This window comes from Mytilus edulis, chromosome 4, assembly GCF_963676685.1.
Source record: "Mytilus edulis chromosome 4, xbMytEdul2.2, whole genome shotgun sequence".
NCBI lineage: Eukaryota > Metazoa > Mollusca > Bivalvia > Mytilida > Mytilidae > Mytilus > Mytilus edulis.
The window spans coordinates 29,177,004-29,200,895 of NC_092347.1; the positions used below are offsets into that span (position 1 = coordinate 29,177,004).

At 30.1% G+C, this 23,892-nt stretch overlaps 1 protein-coding gene across 1 annotated transcript in view; it reads left to right on the top strand.

The window, feature by feature from the left end:
* Positions 1-23,601, top strand: part of LOC139519362 (ras GTPase-activating protein 1-like) — a 30,355-nt gene extending 6,754 nt beyond the window's left edge. Inside the window, exons 5-25 of the mRNA XM_071311371.1 lie at positions 2,358-2,475; positions 2,849-2,933; positions 3,439-3,583; positions 4,346-4,421; positions 6,346-6,484; positions 6,835-6,917; positions 7,472-7,545; positions 7,995-8,085; positions 8,666-8,907; positions 10,762-10,838; positions 12,287-12,462; positions 13,176-13,335; positions 13,876-14,018; positions 15,015-15,130; positions 16,114-16,200; positions 16,896-16,963; positions 17,954-18,042; positions 18,636-18,713; positions 18,970-19,101; positions 20,029-22,252; positions 23,007-23,601. Of these exons, the coding sequence (XP_071167472.1) occupies positions 2,358-2,475; positions 2,849-2,933; positions 3,439-3,583; positions 4,346-4,421; positions 6,346-6,484; positions 6,835-6,917; positions 7,472-7,545; positions 7,995-8,085; positions 8,666-8,907; positions 10,762-10,838; positions 12,287-12,462; positions 13,176-13,335; positions 13,876-14,018; positions 15,015-15,130; positions 16,114-16,200; positions 16,896-16,963; positions 17,954-18,042; positions 18,636-18,713; positions 18,970-19,101; positions 20,029-20,097 (2,248 nt within the window). The 3' untranslated portion in view covers positions 20,098-22,252; positions 23,007-23,601. The remainder of the gene's footprint in view (positions 1-2,357; positions 2,476-2,848; positions 2,934-3,438; positions 3,584-4,345; positions 4,422-6,345; positions 6,485-6,834; positions 6,918-7,471; positions 7,546-7,994; positions 8,086-8,665; positions 8,908-10,761; positions 10,839-12,286; positions 12,463-13,175; positions 13,336-13,875; positions 14,019-15,014; positions 15,131-16,113; positions 16,201-16,895; positions 16,964-17,953; positions 18,043-18,635; positions 18,714-18,969; positions 19,102-20,028; positions 22,253-23,006) is intronic.
* The last annotated feature ends 291 nt before the right edge of the window (positions 23,602-23,892 follow it).

Below are 23,892 nucleotides of genomic sequence, written 5' to 3' on the forward strand. Positions count from 1 at the left end.
TTGGTTGCATCACTTACATCATTCCAGAGTTATGTCCCTTTATTAATGGGAACATTATTGAATTTGCATTATATTTTGTCCATGAACGCATTCTTATTTTATTACGACATCAATTACTTTGTCAAATCTTCATGGAATTTTACGAAACTTAGGGCAGAAGTATTGAACTATGTCCAGTGCACGATGTTTTGTCGATATTGTCAACATCGCAATGTCAACTTTATAGTGTCGTTATTGTGTTTACATTGTATCCTATCAATATGTTCTATACCTTTCTGTTTACATCGTTCACATCGTATACATCGGGATGTTGACAATATCATGTCGACATCGTGTTTATATTGTATATATAGAGAGTCTATAGCTTTCTGTTTACATCGTTCACATCGTATACATCACGATGTTGACAATATTGTATCAACATCGTGTTTATATTGTATATATATATAAATAAAGTCTATACCTTTCTGTTTACATCGTTCACATTGTATACATCGCGATGTTGACAATATTGTGTCAACATCGTGTATATATAGAGTCTATACCTTTCTGTTTACATCGTTCACATCGTATACATCGCGATGTTGACAATATTGTGTCAACATCGTGTTTATATTGTATATATAGAGTCTATACCTTTCTGTTTACATCGTTCACATTGTATACATCGTGATGTTGACAATATCGTGTCAACATCGTGTTTATATTGTATTTATATATATAAAGTCTACATACCTTTCTGTTTACATCGTTCACATCGTATACATCGCGATGTTGACAATATTGTGTCAACATCGTGTTTACATTGTATATATAGTGTCTACACCTTTCTGTTTACATCGTCGTTGACATCGTATACATCGTAATGTTAACAATATAGTGTCAAAATGTTGTTGTTGTTGTATATACATTTTTTTTTGTTCTTTTTTTTTAAATAAGTTAACATGGTTAAGCAGTTAGTTATATTGTTAAAATTGTTTCCATTTTTCATGTCGGCGTCTTTATTGTTAACTATGCCATATAAACTTTGCTCAATGTTAAAGGCCATACGGTTATCTATAGATGTGTCAGTTAGTATGTATGTACTGGAAATTTTACTTATTTGCAATCATACCACATCTTTTTTTATAAATACATTTCTGTTTAAATTGTTCACATAACAATGCTAACAATATTGTGTCAAAATCGTGTTTATATTTTATATTGAGTCTATGGTACGTAACTAAAAACGTTAAACTAACTGCATTTGTTTGCACCTGTCCTTAGTCAGGAATCTGTCGTTCAGTAGTTGTCGTTTGTTGAATTGTTCATACGTGTTTCTGGTTTCATGTTTTTTACATTAGACCTTTATTTTTCCAGTTCAAATAGTTTTACACTAATGTTTTTTTGTGCCTTTCATAGCTTGCTACTCGATAAAAACCAAAACTCCGTATTAATGACAAACATATAGGGGTTTACTTATAAAAGATGTAACTTAAATAAAAAGTTGTCTCATTTGAACTTATACCGCATCTTCTTATATGTATACATCGCTATGTTAAAGATTTCAACGATGTAAACAATATTCAAGAGTTCAAACAATGTCAACGTTGTTCACACGACATCGCGTTAACCATGTAAACATAATGATGTTAACGATGTCAACGATGTAAACAATATATAAAAGTTCAAACAATGTCAACAATGTTGACACGAAATTGTGTTTACATTGTATACATCGCAATGTTAACGATGTCAACGATGTTAACAATACATAAGGGATCAAACAATGTAAACGATGTTGACACGACATCGTGTTAACATTGTAAACATCGCGATGTTAACGATGTCAACGTTGTAAACAATATATAAGAGTTCAAACAATGTCAACGATGTTGACACGACATCGTGTTTACATTGTATACATCGCAATGTTAACGATGTCAACGATGTAAACAATATATAAGGGTTCAAACAATGTAAACGATGTTGACACAACATCGTTTTAACATTGTATACATCGCGATGTCAACGATGTATACATTATATAAGGGTTCAAACAATGTAAACAATGTTGACACTATATCGTGTTAACATTGTAGATATCGCGATGTCGACAATATTGAATAAACATCCTTCACTGGACATGAATGGAAGTATTTGCATTTAACATTTAAGAAATGAAATCTTGAGCAAAATTATGAAAATGAAAAGAGAATAATTTTACAAGTTTATACACAAATCCCAGTGATTTTGAATTTTTGAATTTTTGTCAAAGGTTAAAGATTTCAAGTAGTATTAAACTGTACTTTTCTGGGTCCTCTCGCTGAGCTTAAACTAGGAAAACTATGTTAAAACAGTATGCTTGAATATTTCAGTTTTGATAAGGGAGATGTCTTTACTGTGTTAAATGAGATGGGAAATTCCTGGTTATGGGTGAAGTCACAGACCTCAGGGGAGCATGGACAGATTCATGGAGCTTTAGTGGAAGATCTGGTAAAGAAAAAAAATTATATGTTTAAAAGCATTCTGGTCTTTTAGTGTTTCTACCAAGAGAAAATTAAAGTTGATTAACAGGATAAATGTGCTTTGTTAAAGTTAAAGTTATATGATTTAGTTTCTATATTACTACACACAATATTAATGAGCAAAATTAATTGTGTTGTATAATGTAATCTGTTGTGGTTTAACCAGTATACAATACATTGTATGTTTACTCTCTTGTAACACAAGTTCCATACTATTATCATTAGTTGCTGTCTTTCATCTTTGTTTTTTTTTGCGTTTATTGATTTGTCAAAATTCAGATATGGCATATAGCTGATGAATAGATGAAAAATGCCACAGTGTTTTCATATTTATTTTTTAGAATGGAAACATTGATCCAGACGAGAGTTTATGCTATTTTCAGCCAAACATTTCAAAAGAAGATGCTGTAGAAAAGCTAAGACAAGGTAATGTATCTACCAGGGGGGAAAATAACTATTATTGTCAGTATTTAACATGATCCAACCTTCAACATCCTGTGCAAAAGCCAATTACAGATGATAAAGTTCACTTAGAAAATGAAATATTGCATAAAACAACTTGGGTTTGAAAGTAATGTGTATACAGTACCATTTAATGCTCTTGAGCATTGTTCAAGGGAACAAAATCAACCCTCCGTCACATCCCATATTTTTTGAAACATCGTTTAATCTACCTTCTTAAAAAAATTAAGTGAACTAAATCAAGAAAGGGAAATCTTTAAAAATAAAAAAGGCAGAAATATATGTATATTGGTAGATATGGCAAATAAAAAGACAAGAGGTTTGACTTGAAGCAAGGCAGATATGGCAATTTACAAGCCATGAAGATAAGGCTAAAAGTAAGGCATATATGTCAAATAAAAATCTGGAAGATATGACAAATAAATGTTGCAACATTATAAATAATGAGAAAATATGTTCTTTATTATAGGAGGTCAAGGCAGTTTTTTAGTCCGACCAAGTGAGAACTCACCAGGAAATTATTCGTTATTTGTACTATGTGACAAAATAGTACAAAGGTTTAGGATAGAGAAACATGAACGTCAGTTACTGATGGGAGGAAGATACTTTGACAGGTTTGTGTCCTTTGTTTTATTTTTTAGAGTTGGAAATTTCTCCAATTCTTAGCTGATTTTTCCTTTTTCTGACCGGTTGATTATTTTTTTTAATCAATGTGTAATCAATGGGTGGTTCGTTTGATCTCAGTTCTTCATTGGTCAAAATTTGATTATGACGTCAAATGTTCTTGTTTTTCTCTGAATTTCTTATTGTGAATTCCTGAAAATAGGCGACCCTATCTGATGACTTTACACAGAAAGAACACATCTTTTTGCAGGCGATTCAGAAAATTTAAAAATATTGATATCGACTATAAATCTTTAGAGAAACAGATTCCACCTCAAAATCTCATCCAATGTGATATTTATCCACTCAAGACAGTTAAATTTTAAATATTTAAAACGCTCGGCAAGCATCATGTTTTACATTTGACAATTGAACTGTCGAGTGGATAAATATCATTTTACACTAGATGCAGTGGTAAAATCTATATTTCTAGCAATATACTGCTAATAAATTTTAAGAGGATTAAGCTGTACATTCTAAAGAAAAATTATGAAATAAGCAAATAAACATCTTTAAAACTATATAACTAAACACAAGGATTAGTATGTAGTTTTCAAAAACATGACTTACATGCAGCCCAATTAATGCCATATTTTAAAATTTATTTACAAATACCTTGATTGAAAAGTAAATTTCATGCCATGCTATATAATAAAAATTTGTAGTAACTCACCCTTGGTCAGAAATTCAGAGTGTTTCATTTTATTTTATAGTTTGGATGGTATTATAGAGCGTTACAAGAAAGAAGAAATCGTGGAGGGTTTTACACTAGTCACACCAGTAGTTAGGGTAAGGAACTATTATATTTTTACTTCGACCACAAACTTGAAAATCCTTATAACTGGCAGTACTTAGGGTAGGAAACAATTCTATTTCTACTTAGCTACAAACTTAAAAATTGAAAAAAGTATTAAAATTTAACTATGTAAAACAAACTCAAAACATCTAGTATTAATGTAATGTTGTTTATTGTATGCCATATAGAACAGAACAGAACAGAACATATTTTATTTCCAATTAAGGGCCCACAAGGGGCATACAGAGTATACATGAATAAGGCAAAAGAATATTGATTTGCATAGATACATAGATACAAACAATTTTATTTTTTTTACATACAGTTACAATACAATTACTAACTCATATTCACTTTAATAAATTTACCAGCAGCATTAAGGACCTGATTGTCTTCACAGTTTAATAAATAAATAAATTTATGCTGATTATCAAGTATAGAAAAATTTGGAATTCTTTGACAAACAAAGTCAAAGAGAGCATCTCTATCTGATTTAAAATTTTCACAGTTAGTTAAAAAATGGATTTCATCTTCAACACAGCCAGAGGAGCATTTTTTGCAAATTCTTTCATTTCGTGGAATATTTGAAAAACGACCAACTTCAATTTGAAGCTTATGAGCAGAAATACGTAATTTGCATATAGATCTTCTAAAATCAAAGTTCTTAATTAAAGAAAGATAATTTTCATAACCAAAATTCTGCTTAAATTTCACATAATTAAACAGTTTTCCATCAGAAGCTTTATTTTGGCTAGCATACCAATTGCTAATATATTTAGTGTGAATTAATTTACTAGATATGTTCAAAAATTTATATTGTCCGAAATGTTTTACTTCTTGTTTAATTTCAAAAACTTCTAATACTTTTTTAACAAATGAGAACCAAGAAGTTATGTTAGATTTGTGAAGCTCTTGGCTGCATTTATAAGCATCTTTCAATAGACTGAATTCAGTTGTAAGATTTTCAAATCTATACCAGTATTTTACAATTGACTTTACAATATCATAATGTAAGGGGAAATGTCCCAGTTCTGATAATACAGCAAAATTGACACTCCTTTTGTGTACACCAAGTATAAATTTAGAAAATTTAAGATGGAGATTCTCACACTTAAGATTTTTAAAAATATTTTCAAGATTAAATAAGGAAGACTGTAATTTATTACAAGAGACATTATAACCTCCCCATACCTCTGAATTATATAACAGAATGGGTTTAAGGGTATGATCAAAAATATGAACACAAGATTTTATTCCAGGAGACAAATTGATAAAATCCTTTCTAAGTTTAAAGTAGGCCTTAAGAGCCTTATTATAAAGTTCAGTTTTAGCTAGATGAAAACTTCCAGAAGCAGTAAAGTGAACACCTAAATATTTGTAATGAGCGACACAGTCAATCAAGTTATTCTGCAGTCGAAAATTCTCCTGAATTTTCCTTCCAGCCTTATTAAAAATTATGACTTTAGTCTTTCTAATATTAACTTTCAGGCACCAGTCAGCACAATATTTTTCTAGCTGATCAAGTCTACTTTATAAATATATGCATGTTAACAACTAAAGCTATTATGTAATCATTTATTCAAATTTGACTTTCTTAACAGTATTCTGTTGAGTCTGCAAGGCAATAGTAAATCTAAAAAAAAAACAAAGAAAAACATGTTACATGTTCATCCATGAAACAACAACCCAACATGAAAAATTAAACAAATCTAAAAAAAATATGACAGATATGCCTTATTGCTATTTGTCTGCCATTATTGGACATAACAAACTTTCTTGTAAAATTTTGACGCCACTATGGAAAAGTGATTGTTGTATGGATTCTCAGGTCAAGCGGTGCAGATTTCCAAATAGCTATAAGGTCTATTGATAAGGGTAATGGTCTTAGTTTTATTTTCAAATTATTTCGTTTTACAGGAGACAGGTCAGAAGAAGAAGTCAGAGCTTGATGGTTCTGCAGATGATTTGTATGAATCAATTAGAAATACTTCACAGGGTACCTTCATCGGGAGAACCAACAAGTTTGATTTCAAAGGATTCTTACATATAAGAAAAGGTAAAGACAATTATCCATACAGTTTTTTTTTTAACAGCATGATTTAATGTGCACATATTTTGAAAGAGGTCGTTCAGCAATATTTCAGTAATTAAAAGAGATAGATGTATTTTTATTTTGATTTTCTGCTGAATTGGCCAAAATCTGTGTCTTAATCAATTTACTGTACCTTGAAAATAACTCGTTAAAGATGTCAGTTCCAGTAACTTTTTTTCTTATTTTAAGATACCATTATCTTATATTTTCATCAAATTCTTGATCACTCAGTTAAGTCATCTTTTGAATATATTATGATTTCTTGATTTCATTTTACTCTGTTTAGCAAGAAAGATACATTATATAATTTACAGGTACACAGAAGAAAAAGTGGAAAAATATGTTTTTTGTGTTGATTGGTAGTGAAAAACAACTGTGCTATTTAGAAAATGAAAAGGTTTGTTTTAAGAATTGAAACATTGATAGATAGGAAATAACAAATGCACTAAACAGACTCATTACAATCAACATGTTCTATCAGGTCAAAGTCCACTCTAGATATTTGATTTTTTTCAGTACATTGAAATTGAACAAACAGGATATTATAGTCCAAGAAGTAGGACTGTCATAATGTGAAATAAAGAAATATTTAAATTGTCACTCTTTTATGAACTCTAAACAATCCTGTTTTCACAAACAATATTTTGTTGTCATTGAAGTCCTGACCCGTTGATATTGCTGTAATTTATTTTCAAGATTGTTTAACTTTGTAAGTGTATTCATGCAATAGTTGATCCCAGCTTTACTTTTTCGCTTTTTTGTAGTTGTTAAAATACATCTTTTTTTAAATTTTTTAATTATTCTTGTCATCTTCAAAATTTTAAATTAAATTTATTTTATCTGTTTAAACAAGGAAAAATATTTATTGAAACAATATAAATGGAAAATGGCCTCATTATTATCTGCTTGAAGTAGACAATACAAATACAGGGTGATGTTTTCTTTTTTCAGAGATCTCGACCTAAAGGCTTGATAGACTTAAATTTCAGCTCACTATATCCAGTCCATGACAGCTTCTTTGGCAGGTATGAGATTATCAGATGAACATGTTTAAGACATATAAGTAAGGAATAAAATGAACTAAGTATCAAAATGTCAAATTTCTGCAATTAAAGGAATTTCAATTATTAGATAGTACAAATTTATGCATGTTTTGCCTTCTTGCCATGTACATAAGTCAAAAGGGCAAATTTGTTCTTTCATTCAAAATTAGTCTTTGATTGTTTAAGTTTTATTGTAGTCTAACATTGAGTTCCTCTTGAATTTTATCTTTACCCTACAAGTATTACAGGATAGTACTATAACAGATACTAATACAGAAGTAAAAGATGTAACTTTTACATTCCTATAACTGACTTGAATTTCAGTTAGAATCAATTATTTTATGAACCAAGCATAATATAAATGTAAAATGTCCAGTTGTTTCCTGTTGATATTTTATCCTTACTATACAATAACTACTATATAATTTCAGACCAAACTGTTTCCAGTTAATCACCAATGCCAACCCCTACAACCATTTCCAGTTATATTATCTCTGTGCTGAGAATGGTGATGATGCACAGGTAGGTTTAGAGCTCTAGAAAAGCATTTAAAAAAGTGGGGTATACTGTTTTACCTCTTTGTCTGTCTGTCTGTCTGTCTGTCCGTCCCATGAAAATTTTTCGTCACATTTTTCTCAGAAACTACATCATAATGATTTCTGAAATTTGGTTTCAGGGTTTATATACATGTAAGTCAGCTATACCATGTATTGCGTTTTCAGATTCATCACTCAATTACTTCCTGCTTAAGGAACACCTACATATTTTTACACTTAAAATTATCCATATTTAGGCGGGGTATATTCAGTGAACAGTAGCTTGCAGTTTAATTTGTTAATACTGTGTTTCATCAAATTTTTGCATCAATTAGTTCACAATTTAGATTTAGATAGGAAATTTAAATCTTGCTGTGTTTCATTTTTCATTTCATTGCTTTATACAATGCAATAAACAGTGAATGTTTTAATAGTGTGAATTTTTCTGTAAAATTAGTAATATTAAAAGCACTCCTTATTCTCAATAAATGTGTTTTGGGGGCATGTTTTAGCAGTGCCAAATGCTTTAAATTATTTGTGAATTAAGATATGATATGACATTTCAGCGATGGTTAAAAGTTCTTAAACCGTACTGTGTAAACACTCAACCCATCAAGTCACAAGCCATGGCAAGAAGATTGAAGGAGTTACGTACCTTGACGGTAGAAATTGGTGATGCCCCTCAGTTACCAACTAAAACCTTACCACACCCTTATTGTATAGTGAATTTAAATAGCACAATTAAAGTTTGTCGGACAGCTGTGAAGGAAGAATTAAAAAGTTACTGGGAGGAAAAGTTTGTCTTAGAGTAAGTGGTAATTGTCTGAATTCAAATTGTTTCATAGATTATTTTTTTGCAGGAAAAGATATATCTGAACTTTTTGTTTGTTCATAATACTCATCTTCACTAGCCAAGGGTTACGGTCCACTCCAGTTCTCTCAACCCTTTGCAGATTGAGCTAACGTTTGTGATATCAATGTTGCGCCATCTATCGTAAGATTAAAGTTACACCCATTCTGAATACATTATTCTTGACCAATGGTAGCACTTGAACTCTTCAATTTGGAGGTAAAAACACGGTAAAGCCGGAAACAAAATATATGTCAACATTCATGCATTTGTGCATGAAACATACACAGGAACTTCTATTAGTTGATTAAAAACTTTCAAGTTGTCACTAAATATAGTCGTATGTTTAGTGATGTAAAGACTTGTTGCACAATAAACAAGTGGCAATTGTTTACAAACACTTTCTACATCTCCATTTGATCATGTTATAGACGCTTTTTGAGTTTCTACTGCAACCAATAAAAATCCTTACCTTTTGTCTCTGAAATTTTATCTCAATCCGCCAAGGGTGAAGAGAACAGGAGTATATCCTAACCCTTGGCTAGCGAAGATGATAATACTAAAGCATTCCTTGCCAAATTTTGAATATTCAGTATTTTATGTGGACTTAGAAAAGGGTATAAAAGATGAAAATATTTTTTCTTCAATTATTACCGTTTTTTTGTAGGATTTAGCTTCCAAGATTTTAAATTAATTAAAACTATGGTTAAACCCCTGCTTCAAAGGTTAAATGCATTTTTCTCAGGATCTACAAATCATATGTTCTGAAATTTTATATCAAGCTTTATGTGAGCATACTAGACTGTTATGCTATATACTTATGAGTTATCACTACTAGATATCTTTCAACTTTATGTCCGTAAATTCTTATAGTGGGGGTATCATAAGTATACAATAACTCGCATTCTTTCATTTTCCTTGACATAACAGAAATGGGTATGAATTTTGTCAAATATACATAATTTATATAAATATTTTGATATGAGCGTCACTGATGAGTCTTATGAAGACGAAACGCGCATCTGGCGTACTAAATTATAATCCTGGTACCTTTGATAACTATTTACACCACTGGGTCGTTGCCACTACTGGTGGACGTTTCGTCCCCGAGGGTACCACCAGCCCAGTAGTCAACACTTCGATGTTGACATGAATATCAATAATGTGGTCATTTTTATAAATTTCCTGTTTACAAAACTTTGAATTTTTCGAAAAACTAAGGATCTTCTTATCCCAGGCATAGATTACCTTAGCTGTATTTGGCACAACTTTTTGGAATTTTTGATCCTCAATGCTCTTCAACTTTGAACTTGTTTGGCTTAATAAATATTTTGATATGAGCGTCGCTGATGAGTCTTATGTAGATGAAAAGCGGGTCTGGCATACTGAATTATAATCCTGGTACCTTTGATAACTATTTACTTATTAAAAAAAGTTTGCAAAATAGAATACTTACTACTTAGATATAAGAAGATGTGGTATGAGTGCCAATGAGACTCACACTGAACAGCAAACTATAAAAGTGCCCCAAAAATGACTAATGTAAAACCATTCAAATGGAAAAACCAACGGTCTAATCTATATAAAAACAAAGAAACACTTATGAACCACATCAACACCTACTGAACATCAGGTTCCTGACTTCAAGCAGTTGCAAACAATTGCAGCAGGTTTTATAAGTTACCAACCTTTACTCCTATCTGAAACAATAGTGTTATTCCTCAACATAGAAAAACAAAATCTGTATTTAAAAAAATATGTTTATTCTGTGGGATATCATTTAAGTAATGCTATTTTTCTCTTTATTGTTAGAGATATACCAAGTGATGTAGATGGTTTCAGCATTAATGTTTATAATCAAAATAGAAGATCAAAAGATACAGAAATTGGTAGGTCTTAATTTGTGTTGTTCTTTATATGATGACTATGTAGATATGATCACATCATGTTATTGTTCAGTTCGTTGTTTGAATATCCTGTAGGAGCAAAATTATATATTAGCTACACATTGGATGTTTTGTCAGCAACTATAAAGGAAGATTTATAATTACAAATTGCATACTTTACTCTATTTGTCTCTCCCTATACAAGAAAATATGAATTAGGTAAAAATTGGAGGAAACCGCTAAATTCCATAAAAGTGTACTAAAAGTTGAACTCTTTTTAGCTCACCTGGCCGAAAGGCCAAGTGAGCTTTTCTCGTCACTTGGCGTCCGGCGTCCTTCGTCGTCGTCCTGCGTTAACTTTTACAAAAATCTTCTCCTCTGAAACTACTGGGCCAAATTTAACCAAACTTGGCCACAATCATCATTGGGGTATCTAGTTTAAAAAATGTGTCCGGTGACCCGGCCAACCAACCAAGATGGCCGCCATGGCTAAAAATAGAACATAGGGGTAAAATGCAGTTTTTGGCTTATAACTCAAAAACCAAAGCATTTAGAGCAAATCTGAGAGGAAGTAAAATTGTTGATCAGGTCATGATCTATCTGCCCTGGAATTTTCAGATGAATCGGATAATCGGTTGTTAGGTTGCTGCCCCTGAATTGGTAATTTTGAGGACATTTTGCTGTTTTTTTGTTATTATCTTGAATATTATTATAGATAGAGATAAACTGTAAACAGCAATAATGTACAGCAAAGTAAGAACTAAAAATAAGTCAGTATGACCAAAATAGTCAATTGACCCACTAAGGAGTTATTGCCCTTCATAGTCAATTTTTAACAATTTTCTTAAAATTGGAAGATTTTCAATAACATTTTCCACAGAAAGTACTGTTATAGATAGAGATAATTGTAAGCAGCAAGAATGTTTAGTAAAGTAAGATCTACAAACACATCACCATCACCAAAACACAATTTTGTCATGAATCCATCTGTGTCCATTGTTTGATATTCACATAGACCAAGGTGAGCGACACAGGCTCTTTAGAGCCTCTAGTTATACCTTTCTCCCTCAAGAATGCTTAACTTCTTAAATTCTTAGATGACAAACTTGTTATGTGTATGACATAGTCTGTGTTAAAGGAGTATGTTCATGACATAGTAGTAAACTGTTTATGTTTGTCACAGTAGTAAACTGTTTATGTTTGTCACATTAGTAAACTGTTTATGTTTGTCACAGTAGTAAACTGTTTATGTTCATGACATAGTAGGAAAATGTTTAGGTTTATGTCACAATAGTAAACTGTTTATGTTCATGACATAGTAGAAAAATGTTTATGTCATAGTGATAAACTGTTTTTATATGTTCATAACATAGTAGTAAACTGTTTATGTTAATGTTTTAGTGATAAACTGTTTTTATATGTGAATGACAGTGTTGGATTGTATTTTACAGCTCAGATTGTGATAAAATATCAAGATTTTGAGGCTGGAGAGACCCTTGATAAATGGTATCCCTTACATCCTTCTAATAGTATAATAAAAGGCGGTGATGTGGGCTCCATTAGAATCAGGGCTAGGTACCAACATGAGATTATCATGCCTGAAGATAAATACTCCACATTAAAGGAGGTAAGACCGACCACTAGCAAGGTTTCTAATCCCCTAAAAGTAAAAGCTCTGAATTAAAAGTACTTTAAATTCAGAAATTATTGCGAAAAATGCGACAGAGTTGTAAATGCAATAATTTAAACTTGCATTTTGAAATATTTCATATGAATTAAACATGTTAAACAAAATTGTAAAAATTAAAATGGCAGTTGAATCTAAAATGACAAAATTGCAATAATTTCTGAATTTACAGTAGTTTTTAAAGGAACCGGATCTGAGGCCATCAAAAGCATGGGTCAGTTCCAACCTGCATATTATCACGGCGAAGGATAAATGGAACATATTACTGTTGAAAGAGATGCTGAATACAACTCTTTTTGTGCTAATGTGTCATAAAGCAATAACCAATTAATCAATGAATACAACTGAAATATTATATTGAAACTTTGTTAGGTGTTTATATTCTGTGAAGATGTTAGGAAATCAATTAAATGTTAAGTATTTATAAACTGTTAAATTGGGTAGATATTTATCATCAGTTTATTTTTGACACTAATAAGCTTGGGATCTCTTTGTTAGCCATATAACTAAATCAAATATTTTTGTCTTTAAAGTTCAAAGAGGGTAATTTTGGGGAAATTTAAACCTCAGAACTCACTTTTAACTCTTCTTTATTCAAATTTATTTTGTTTTTTTTGGTAGTTATATTATTTAAGTGTCTTTATTAATTTCAGCTTATATTAAATGGTGATCTGATAAACTTATTAGAACTTTTCAACATGTGTAGCAGTGAAAGAATTCCACTAGCCAAAGCTTTACTACAAATTTTCAGACACGAAAAGCAAGAAAAAGTTATACTGAAAACTATGAATGATTTTGAAATTAATAGAGAAGGTAGGTTATTAGAAATATTGATTGATTGTTTGCTGGAACTCCAGTGGCAAATATGTCCTTCATGTTCAGGAAGAGAACAAATGAACAATTAAATCAATAAGTATATCCTGCAATTAGCTTGACATGTGCTTGGATTAGCAATGAAATAAAGTCTAGCATTATAGCAAGGTCAAGATGATCCAGAGCATTAAAGTAAGATGAGCTTTACATTAATTAATAACCATTAATAATGAAATGGAAAAAAAAGTTGGAGCAATAAATTAAATACATTTTGATTAGTTTAAGGATTTGATAGAATTCTGTAATCCATTTACTAACAAAATATTTTATGAAAAAACAAGAAACAATTCATTTTCTGATTTATTGATTCTAGTTACATTTGTAAATGATGTTTTCACACAGATGTAGATGAAATACAGATGCCGATGAAATACCATGGGTAAAATGGTAAATGCTATATATTTTCTACATTCTTCATTCATGAGCCATCAAATTTCACAACTCTGTACATTTCATGCTGATATTCCTATTATATTTCAGAGGAAGTATCTACATTATTTAGAGCTACGTCTCTTGCCACAACATTAATGGACCAGTACATGAAAATGACGGCTTCACAGTTTGTCAGTGACGCTGTCAAGGAATATATCCTAAAGATTATAGACAGTAAACTGTCGTGTGAGGTGGGTACTTTAGTAATTTACAACAATTGCTCTTTTTATTAATTGAAATTTTATTTTAGTGCATGAACAAAATCAGTTATTTTGAGTTTTATCAGGAACAAGATGTTACTGTATACAAAAATTGTCTCTTGCAACTTTTGTTTTTAACCAAAATTTGTATGGATTATTTTCAGGGTTAGACCATGTTAGTATAGTCAGACCTCAGTCTCATTTTCATTCTTCAGTAGTCTGGTTAAGTGATCAGGAATGGGTCTGTTTATCAATAACTAGGAATGATTGGTCAACAAATGTTTGGAATGTGGGTTGGTTGCGAGTAGTATATACCATCACTCTTAGTTTAATACCATTGAAATTCTTTCTGATTTTTAAAGTGGGAAATGTTGGGTTGTTTTGTCACGTTTGAAATAACATTGTGTTTATTTTTAAGATACTGCACATTATAGCAATAGGTCAACTAAATTTTGAAAAAATGTAATGAGTGTAATGTGTAAATATCTGTCTGGCAGGATTCATCTGACCAGGACCTCATTTTCATTTTTCATTGGTCAAAGTTGGGTTTATTTGGTGAATAGGAGTGTTTTTCTGATACTTTAAGCAGTAGGTCAACTATATTTGGTGTAAGGTGTCCATGTCCATCTGACCTTGACATCATTTAGATCATTGATAATGTTTAGTTCATATAATATCTTCAGTTAATCTTTTATCATAAAGACTTTTAACAAAAAATTAATCATGTTCACTAAAGCAGTAGAGAAATTTCAGCATAGGCACTCTTGTTGAACTATACAATAAAATGGAATTATTTTACATAGGAAATCATATGGTTTTGTGGTTGGAATTCTAATACATATAACAGTATTATCTGGTATTATACATGTAAAGTGTCTGTATGATGATATTTTACTTAGGAAATCATATAGTTTCGTGATTCTCCTACATATATTATAACAGTATTATACATATGAAGGGTCCCTATGATGATATTTTACATTACAGTTAAATCCAGCCATGTTAGAACCAAATGAAAACATAGTCACTAACAGGGATAACTTTCAGAAGAATCTGACAGAAATGACGGAGAGTATATTTAATTCTAAAGACAGCTGTCCGCCGTAAGTGTATAGTTTGTTAGTCCTCAGAATATTAGAATGTGGACATGTTGTCTTCTATATGTGTAAACCATTTTGTGTTAGTCCTTTGTAACTATTCAAATATAGTGTGATGGCAATGTTACTGTTCATTTGATTGTCTTTTTCTGAATTTTCTGGTGATTGGTGAGGCATATCTCTGTGTCAACAGTTTATTGTTGATTTCAGATGTGTAGATAAACCAGGAATATGTTTATCAAAGTGCAAATTTATGTGGGCTTGTATGCAGTTTTTGGCAGAACCAAATAAAAAAATCAAATATATAAAAAAATATTACAGTATTTTTCTCAATCCACAAAGAAATTGATATCCATGAAAATTTAGATATCCACACTCCTAATCTGTGTTGTTTTACCCAACCTGAAACAAATTATACCTTACATTAAATCAGTCCATAAATGAAATTAAGTGACAGGCAGATATTCATATCATGATATATAGAGAGAAATGACGAACAGAACACTATTAGAATCCTGATCTGAATCAGTCAGAACAATCCTCATTTAAACATAACATTTTTTTGTAAATGGAAGTCAGCTGAGATATTTCTACCAATGAAATGACATTTAGTGTACTGAAGCCATAGATTACGTCTGAATAAGATTTGTATATCTTGTCTGGCTTGGAAATAAAGCCTTGGGTCAAGATTTCAGTTTTCATATCAGCTTAAATTTTTATTTTTTGATATATTTTTTTTGTTTTTTTGCCTGAGACATTATTTCTTTAAAAAAAAGTTAAAAAACATAGCAGTTAATTGATAATAACATGTGAAGGAAGAGAAATTGGCTGAATGAATTAGGTGCTACTTGAAAAGAAATAGATATACTACAATAAAAACACATTGAACAAAAAATGTATGACCAATCACCATGTTCTGTCGTGTTTGATTAGGCCTATTTTACTTCAATGTTTAAAAACTTAGCTATTAATGATATTATCTTTTGTAGAGTTTTACGCTATATATGTGGTTGTTTACAAAAGACTGTTGCTGTCAAATGGCCCAGTGATGACAGTGTGAAGACGAGGGTTGTAAGGTAGGATAGTTTCAGACCATATGCATTTACATATTTCACAAAATCCAAAAGGAACCTTCTCAATGGTCTTTGGTACATGTGCTCTTTTATAGCTTCAGAGCTGCAGCTTGTCACAACTACAAATCTGACTTTGCTTCTCTGTTGAAAACAATATTATGAAGCAAATACTTGGTGGCTATGAGTCAAAATGATGTGTCCATGCAGTGTGAAATTTTCTTGTCTCATTGGCAATCATACCAAATCTGCATATTTTTATATTGTTGCAAAATGTCAGTTTGTGAGCTAGCACATTAAAAATATAAATCAGAAGATTTTATCCTTTTTATGATGCAAGTATAAATATTTGCTGCTCAATGAAAGTAGAATATTTTATAGTAACTTTTCTGATTCAACAATGGGATTGTGGTTAACAATCTGATTGATTCGTCAATCAACTAAATGTTCACATATAAAATAATAAGTTTAAATTACTGTGATGTTTAATTCATGGGAAAGTGTGACAGTTACTGGTTTCACAATATTAAAGATGTGCATTCAGAATTTCAGTTATGATTTTATTTCACAAAATTTTTGAAATCTCGTTAATTTGATCTTGAATTTTGACCTTTAATCAGTGGTTTACAATGATTTAGTTCACACTTTATTCTGAATTTACAGTATACATATTCAACATTTCTTGTTTTATTACATTTCAGTGGTTTTGTATTTTTACGGTTATTGTGTCCAGCTATTCTGAATCCAAAGTCTTTCAACTTAATTACAGGTATGTTATGTTTCTTAGGGTTGTACCCAACACCTTGACTAAAATTAATTTGGCGCGTTCAATTTTCAAAAAATATTTACTTTGACCCTTTGAAAATAATTTAAAAATTTCAGAAAACTTGAACCAATCACTTTCTTAGAAAAAATGGTTGAATAGATAGCAGTTTGACAAACACTTTATTTTGATCATTGAGAAGCTAAATATTTCCTTAACAATACAAAGTGATTAAAACGTATAGCTGATTTTACAGAGTTATCTCCCTGTAGTGTTAGGTACCACCTTAAACAATCAATTTAATGAAAATAGACCAGTCGTTTACAGAAAATAACATTGAAATTTGTTTGTAAAGTTTTAAACAGCCCACATGATAAAGAAAATATTCATTTCTCAAGCCTATTATTCATTCAACAAAAAAATGAGAAATATGTTTCTGGTTTTAATCATCAGTTATGGGGTGGAATAATTGATTGATAGTTTATTATTTGTTGAAAACTAATTCTCTGTAATTTTTGTGAGTAAAGGTTTAAAAACAGTGAATTTAAATATTTAAAATCATACAAAATTCTTGTATAAAGCTTGTATGCATAAATGATATCTGGTATCCATATAATTCCTTTTCCCTCAATCCTTAAAAATTGATATCCTGGAAATATCATTCACAATTATGATTATGCATTTGTCCAAACAGTTTCATGAAGAAATGGTTTCAGGTTGATAGATCATTCAGTGAAAATAGTTTTTTTTTAAAGAACAGTTTTTAATTTGATAGAATTTTGAAACAAAGTCTTATGGCAAAGAGATTGTGAAATACATGGTATTTGCTGTTTTCATGATGTATTTCACAACTTGTTATAAACAAGATAACAACACAAGTTAACCAACAAGACAACAAAACATTAAAAAAAAAAATCAAGAAATAATAATTCGCTGTTTAATTGTTAATTGTTAATATAAAGAAAACAATGTATTACAATACACTGTTTAATACAGAAACTCCAACAGAGACAGCTTCCAGAACCTTGAAGTTAATAGCTAAAGCCTTACAGAACTTAGCCAACCTTGTAGAATTTGGTGCAAAGGTAAGATTTATTCAGTTCTGTTCACTATTTACAATTTTTTCTGATTCCAATATGTATGACATGTTCCTGGGCTATCCGTCACCACAAAAGATGGACACCAAAAGTTTGGATAGAAAAAAAAAAATTCTGACTGTACTTCAATATTTGTTCAGTTATTTTGCCATCTCAGTACTTAAAGGTAGCGGGAAAATATGTATTAAAAAAAATTAGCATGTATTAAAAGCAGCTTTTAATAGAACATGGTGGATCTTACCAGTGGTTGTCCAGAAGTATTTTTTAATTTGAAAGGTTTTGTTTTGTATCCTAGTGTGATAGATGGTACAGGAAATGTTTAGATTATTGAATAATATCAATGACTCTCACGATGTGAAAGGAAAAAAAAACTTTCTTAACTGACACAAAATGAAAAAAGTGCATCTAATGCTAATCAGCTCATTACATTATAAAACAGATTTCTTTTCAAACATTGAAGTCAAGTTCTATATATTATACTTTCTGCTTGTCAAAACTATTTTGTTATTTATTCATTGGATTAATGTTAGGACTGTTACTACAGAGTAACATAATGAATAATTCAATTCTTTTGTTTTCAGGAATCGTTCATGGAAGTTATCAACCCATTCATCAAGAAAAATAAGCCAAGAATGGTTATGTTCCTAGATAATCTATCTGTAAGTTTTGAGCATTTTTCCTGATTTGGAAATTAAAATCAATCTTAACAAATATTTTGTGTGGTAAAATCTCTATATATTCAATTCATATTATGTTGATCTTCCATTAATTTAAACCAATTATATCTTTAGCCCTTTTAAGCCAACTTAATATAATATTCTCACAGGTTATTAATAAAAAAGTTAGATATTGTTATAATTTTAAACCATTCACTGCATCCTTAATTTAAATATTTGTTAAACCTTGAATTTTAAGATAAACAAAGATCAGATCTGTGACAGCCAGACAACAGAATCGGTAGTGGACGATCTAGCCAGAGATTTGGCTACGGTACATCAGATATGTGCCACACACCTAAATGATCTGAAGAAACTCAGTGAAACAATGGTAGGAATAACAATTTGGTTCATTATCATAGCTAAATACTTTCATTTTATCATTGACAATTATAAATTTTGAATTTTGAATTTGACAATGGTGTAAAAATTTGTTTTCAATAGTCGAGAACATAATACAACATCATATTTAATATCTATGACAACAGCCAATATAAAGATAAGAATAAGTGGTATGATTTACAGTGTGAAGTCTCCTTTAGACAAAATGACATAGACATTAACAACTCAGTTTATGATTAACTCTACAAATCTATACATTGACATTACCTTAAAGTTCAGAAATCATCAAAGCTTAATTGAGGAATCAAGTTTTTTTCTTCTTCAAACTGAAATGTATTGATGCTAATTCAAAAGTTAAACACACATTATCAGAAACATAACATTTGTAATAGGTCAACATTTCAAAGTAATAGAAATAATGATTTGATTTTTTTTCTTTTATACTTACAACTTCAAATTTTGGTCTAAATATACTATTTCAACAAGTTTGTTATCTCAACTCTTCTTAAACCACACAACAGAATTCCATGACACCCTGTTGATAATTAGGACATATTATGTTGGTGTGCATAGCATTAGGAAATTATGATTCAATTTTGTTAATAGGAGATACACCATTTTCAACTATTAATGTTGTCATTGCAACTCTTCTGATACCTCACAATAGAATTTCATGAAACTTTTTAGTTAGTGTGGACATAATATGTAGAGTGCATATCCACAAGAAATTTATTATCAGATGATTTTTACATGAATTAGGAATCTTTGAACTTTAACAGGAAGCCCATGAGGTTTTGTTTTACGCAGTAACAGTGTGGGGGAGTGGGGATGAGTGGCTCACAATTGTTCTTTAGCTTATACTGTACTTGTTTATTTTAATTGAAAAGTCTTAATTTAACGTAATTATGATTTTCAGCCTTCATTAAAGCAACTGGTTGCAGTTACAGAAATTTTGACAGATCACAAGAAAAGATATATGACTTGATGAAAGAAGAACTAATTGTGAATGTGTTCAAATCCTTATTCGATCACTTGTAAAAGTGAATCTGATTGGTTCATTAAGTGTAGTTCACTTATAGAGCAACTGATTGGTTGATTATGATCCACTGGTTTCCTAGCATTACCTTTATGTTGAACCAGTATAGGCTGTGATATAACAGTAGTGGCAGATTAACATTAGCTTTAAACATTGGCCACCATTGATGCATTTAACAGATTTTTTTTATGTCAAAGCTGTGATCTTTAAGAATTCAAAAGGCCTTCAAAACTTATTTTCTTTTCAAATTATGTGTTTGAGTGAACTAAATTTAAGTGTTAGCTTAAAAACATAAATTCTTTAAAGATATATGCTACTTTATGGAAGCAATCTTCATTGTAAGAATAATGAATATTATTAAGAATTCACTCATAAAGAAAGGGAAATAACTTATGTCGTGCTCTGTTTTGAAATTGGTCTTTGTATTTGTTTATTGATAGCATTGTTGTTAATGTATGACATAAATGATGAATTGGTGCCTCAAGCTTATGTGTTCAAATAAATGTATTTTTTCTGCCTGTGATACTGATTTGTAAGTGCTTTAAACTTTTATATTTCTCATTACATTATTGGAAAGATAGAACATTCTGATATCCAATTCAGGCAACTTAGATATCCTTTAACTAAGAGCCTCCTTTTGATACTTTTTTCTCTACCTGTTAATCATCCTAAACATTAAATTCATTTATAAATCATGTTAAATATCTATTGTCCCAAAGAGATTTCTGCTACATTTTCATCTGCAAAGGAAGTAAATTATATGAAAGTTTTTAATTATGTGTATATTTTAATCTATTTTTTTATCAGATTTGTTATAAAAATCACAATTTTTTTTTATGGATATTTTTATTTAATAACTTTTCAGACTAAACACTTATTGGTACTGAATATTTATTTTATGCTGACCAAATCAATTAAATTGTCATAATAAAGGTATACATAGCACCATTTTGGAATAATATGAAATAAGTGCCTTCTTATTACATGCAAGGTACTGAAAACCCAGCATTTGCTTCTACTACGGAAAAGTATTGAATTGAAATTGCACACCAACAGTATACAAGAAAAAGGCAGCAACAGTCACTTTAGTTTGCTGTTACTTTACAAGGTGGAAGTCATTTAAATAATTCCTGTAAATTCATTATTATTCATGGAATACCAATTTATGTGGATTTCGTGGTTTATAGGTGGACCATGCATGATTTTCAATGTTTTGTAAAAATAAAAAAAGTCGATATGCAGATTTCAGATATAAAAAAAATACAATCTTTTTTCTCAATCCACCAAAAAATTGGTGCCCACTAAAATATAGAATCTACAATAGTGGGTTTTGGCATACTTGGAAGATGTCTGTAGTTTGAGACCACAGTTCATAAATGTAATATTAATCAGCCAACTTGTTTGTAGTTCTATACAAGTCTTACATTGTAGCTTTGAAACAAATTCAAACTTAAAAAATATTTTATTTGCTAATAAATGAGAGAGATAGCAATTAGGAAATGTTTCAAAATGAAAATTTGTTTACTAAGCCATGTTTTACCTGTAGTTTCTTTTCACATTCACACATACCAGAATACAATTCTAATATATGTTCTTTATTTCCTTATAGTTTTTGATGTCCATGTTAACATTTAGTCATACCACATATCTCCTGTCTCTTATACAAACTGTTTGAAAAAAAGTCATAAACCTGTGCCAAGTTAATAAATTATCATTAAAATAAGCCTGTGTCTAACATTTATTGTCTGTTTAATATCAGGGAATCCTTTCATATGTGGGCTGGCTCATGTCTTTATTAATGTCAAAATTCCTACAAGGAAACAACAATTAATTACTCTGTTAATGATAGAATTGAAAGTTTTTCATGATATAGAAATAAGCTTTAATAAGTCTTCATATGCTTGATTATTTATTGCAAACCCAATTGTACCTTTCCATAGATTCACCTGATAGTTAACTGACCATTTAAACTTTTGGCAGTTAGTTCTATTGTCCCATTCAACAAATACAACAGGTATAATATTTGTTCTCTGTTTAGTTTATTCACTGGGACCTTTAAATTTCTTCTAAGAGAAATCTATCACTCATTGATAAATCTACCTCAGTAAAAAAATTATCTGCTAAATTGATGGAAATAACATGTTTACTATTAATTAAAAACTGTATATAAGTTTGAATTTAATTATATTTTCAATCTGTTGAATGTAAACACTAAAATAAAACATTAATAAAAGTTGATTTCTGAAAAAAATCAACATTATTCCTATTTCAAAAAAAAATTGGCAAAAAAAACCTAAAAATGGTGATGTTTATATATTTATGCCTTATAAGTATTCTATAACTAAACAAAAACTAGAAAATGCAAATTTTGACAAGAACAATACTTATTTTTTTTTAAACCAAACTTTTTATGGTTAGATTAGTATTTATTTTGAACAGATTGAAAAAAATATTATTAATGTTGAAAAAAAAAGTAAAAACACAAAAATACTGAACTCCGAGGAAAATTCAAAAAGGAAAATCAAAAATCAAAAGGCAAAATCAAAAGTCCAAACACATCAAACGAATGGATAACAACTGTCATATTCCTGACTTGGTACAGGAATACACACAAAATCATATGCAGTTTTTTTTATTAATAGTAAACATGTTATTTCCATCAATTTAGCAGATAATCTTTTTACTCAGGTAGATTAATCAATGAGTGATAGATTTCTCTTAGAAGAAATTTAAAGGTCCCAGTGAATAAACTAAACAGAGAACAAATATTATACCTGTTGTATTTGTTGAATGGGACAATAGAACTAACTGCCAAAAGTTTAAATGGATAGGTAACTATCAGGTGAATCTATGGAAAGGTACAATTTGGTTCGCAATAAATTGAAGAAAAATTAAACAAAAATACACTCTTGTATTATAAATGCTTCTTGTTTGAAAAGTCAATGTCCAATTTTGTTGTCGGGTAATCATACCACAAAAGTTCTTGGTCTAGGAATATTATATGAAATTTGATCAAACTTTTTATGAAAGTTTATCTACTAACATTGTAGTGTTAATTTTTAGATGATTTATAGATTGTCATTTGCATTTGGTTCTAGAAACTCTCTAGACTAAGTTTTAGGAGGTTTCCCTTTACATTCGGCATTGTCGTACAAAGACGCTTTTTTTGCCAGTTTATAACATTTTTATGTATGATAAAGTATGTTTATGAATTTCTAACATTTCTGTACATATGAAAACATAATTTAATATTTATATTTGACTTTAATTTAAATCCCTTAAATAAATTATTGATTTTTATTTGATTTATTATATTAAGAAAGTACATAACAGTCATATAAGTTAGCTATTAAGGTAAAAATAGATTTTTTTTAATGATATTTTGTAATATTTTAAAGAAGCACATGTGCAATATTTTAATTAAAGTGTGCAGTCTCTGGCTGCTGAAATACATAATGGTTGTTTTCTATATTCTGGATGTTTTCTGGATTCTCATTGGTCAATATCCATATTGTTTCTGCTTTCAATCGACAATGCAGGGGCATTGTAGGCTGAGTGGTCTAAGTACAATGTAGTTACAACTGTAATCACTAGGCAGTCAACACTGAGGTTGTGAGTTGGAACCCTGCTCGTGTGTGTGCACTCAACTCAAATCTTTATTGACTAGGATTGTCAGATTTCATAACAAAGGTATGTGTTTTTCTCCTGGCACTATGGCTTCCCCCATCAATAAAAAATTGCCCC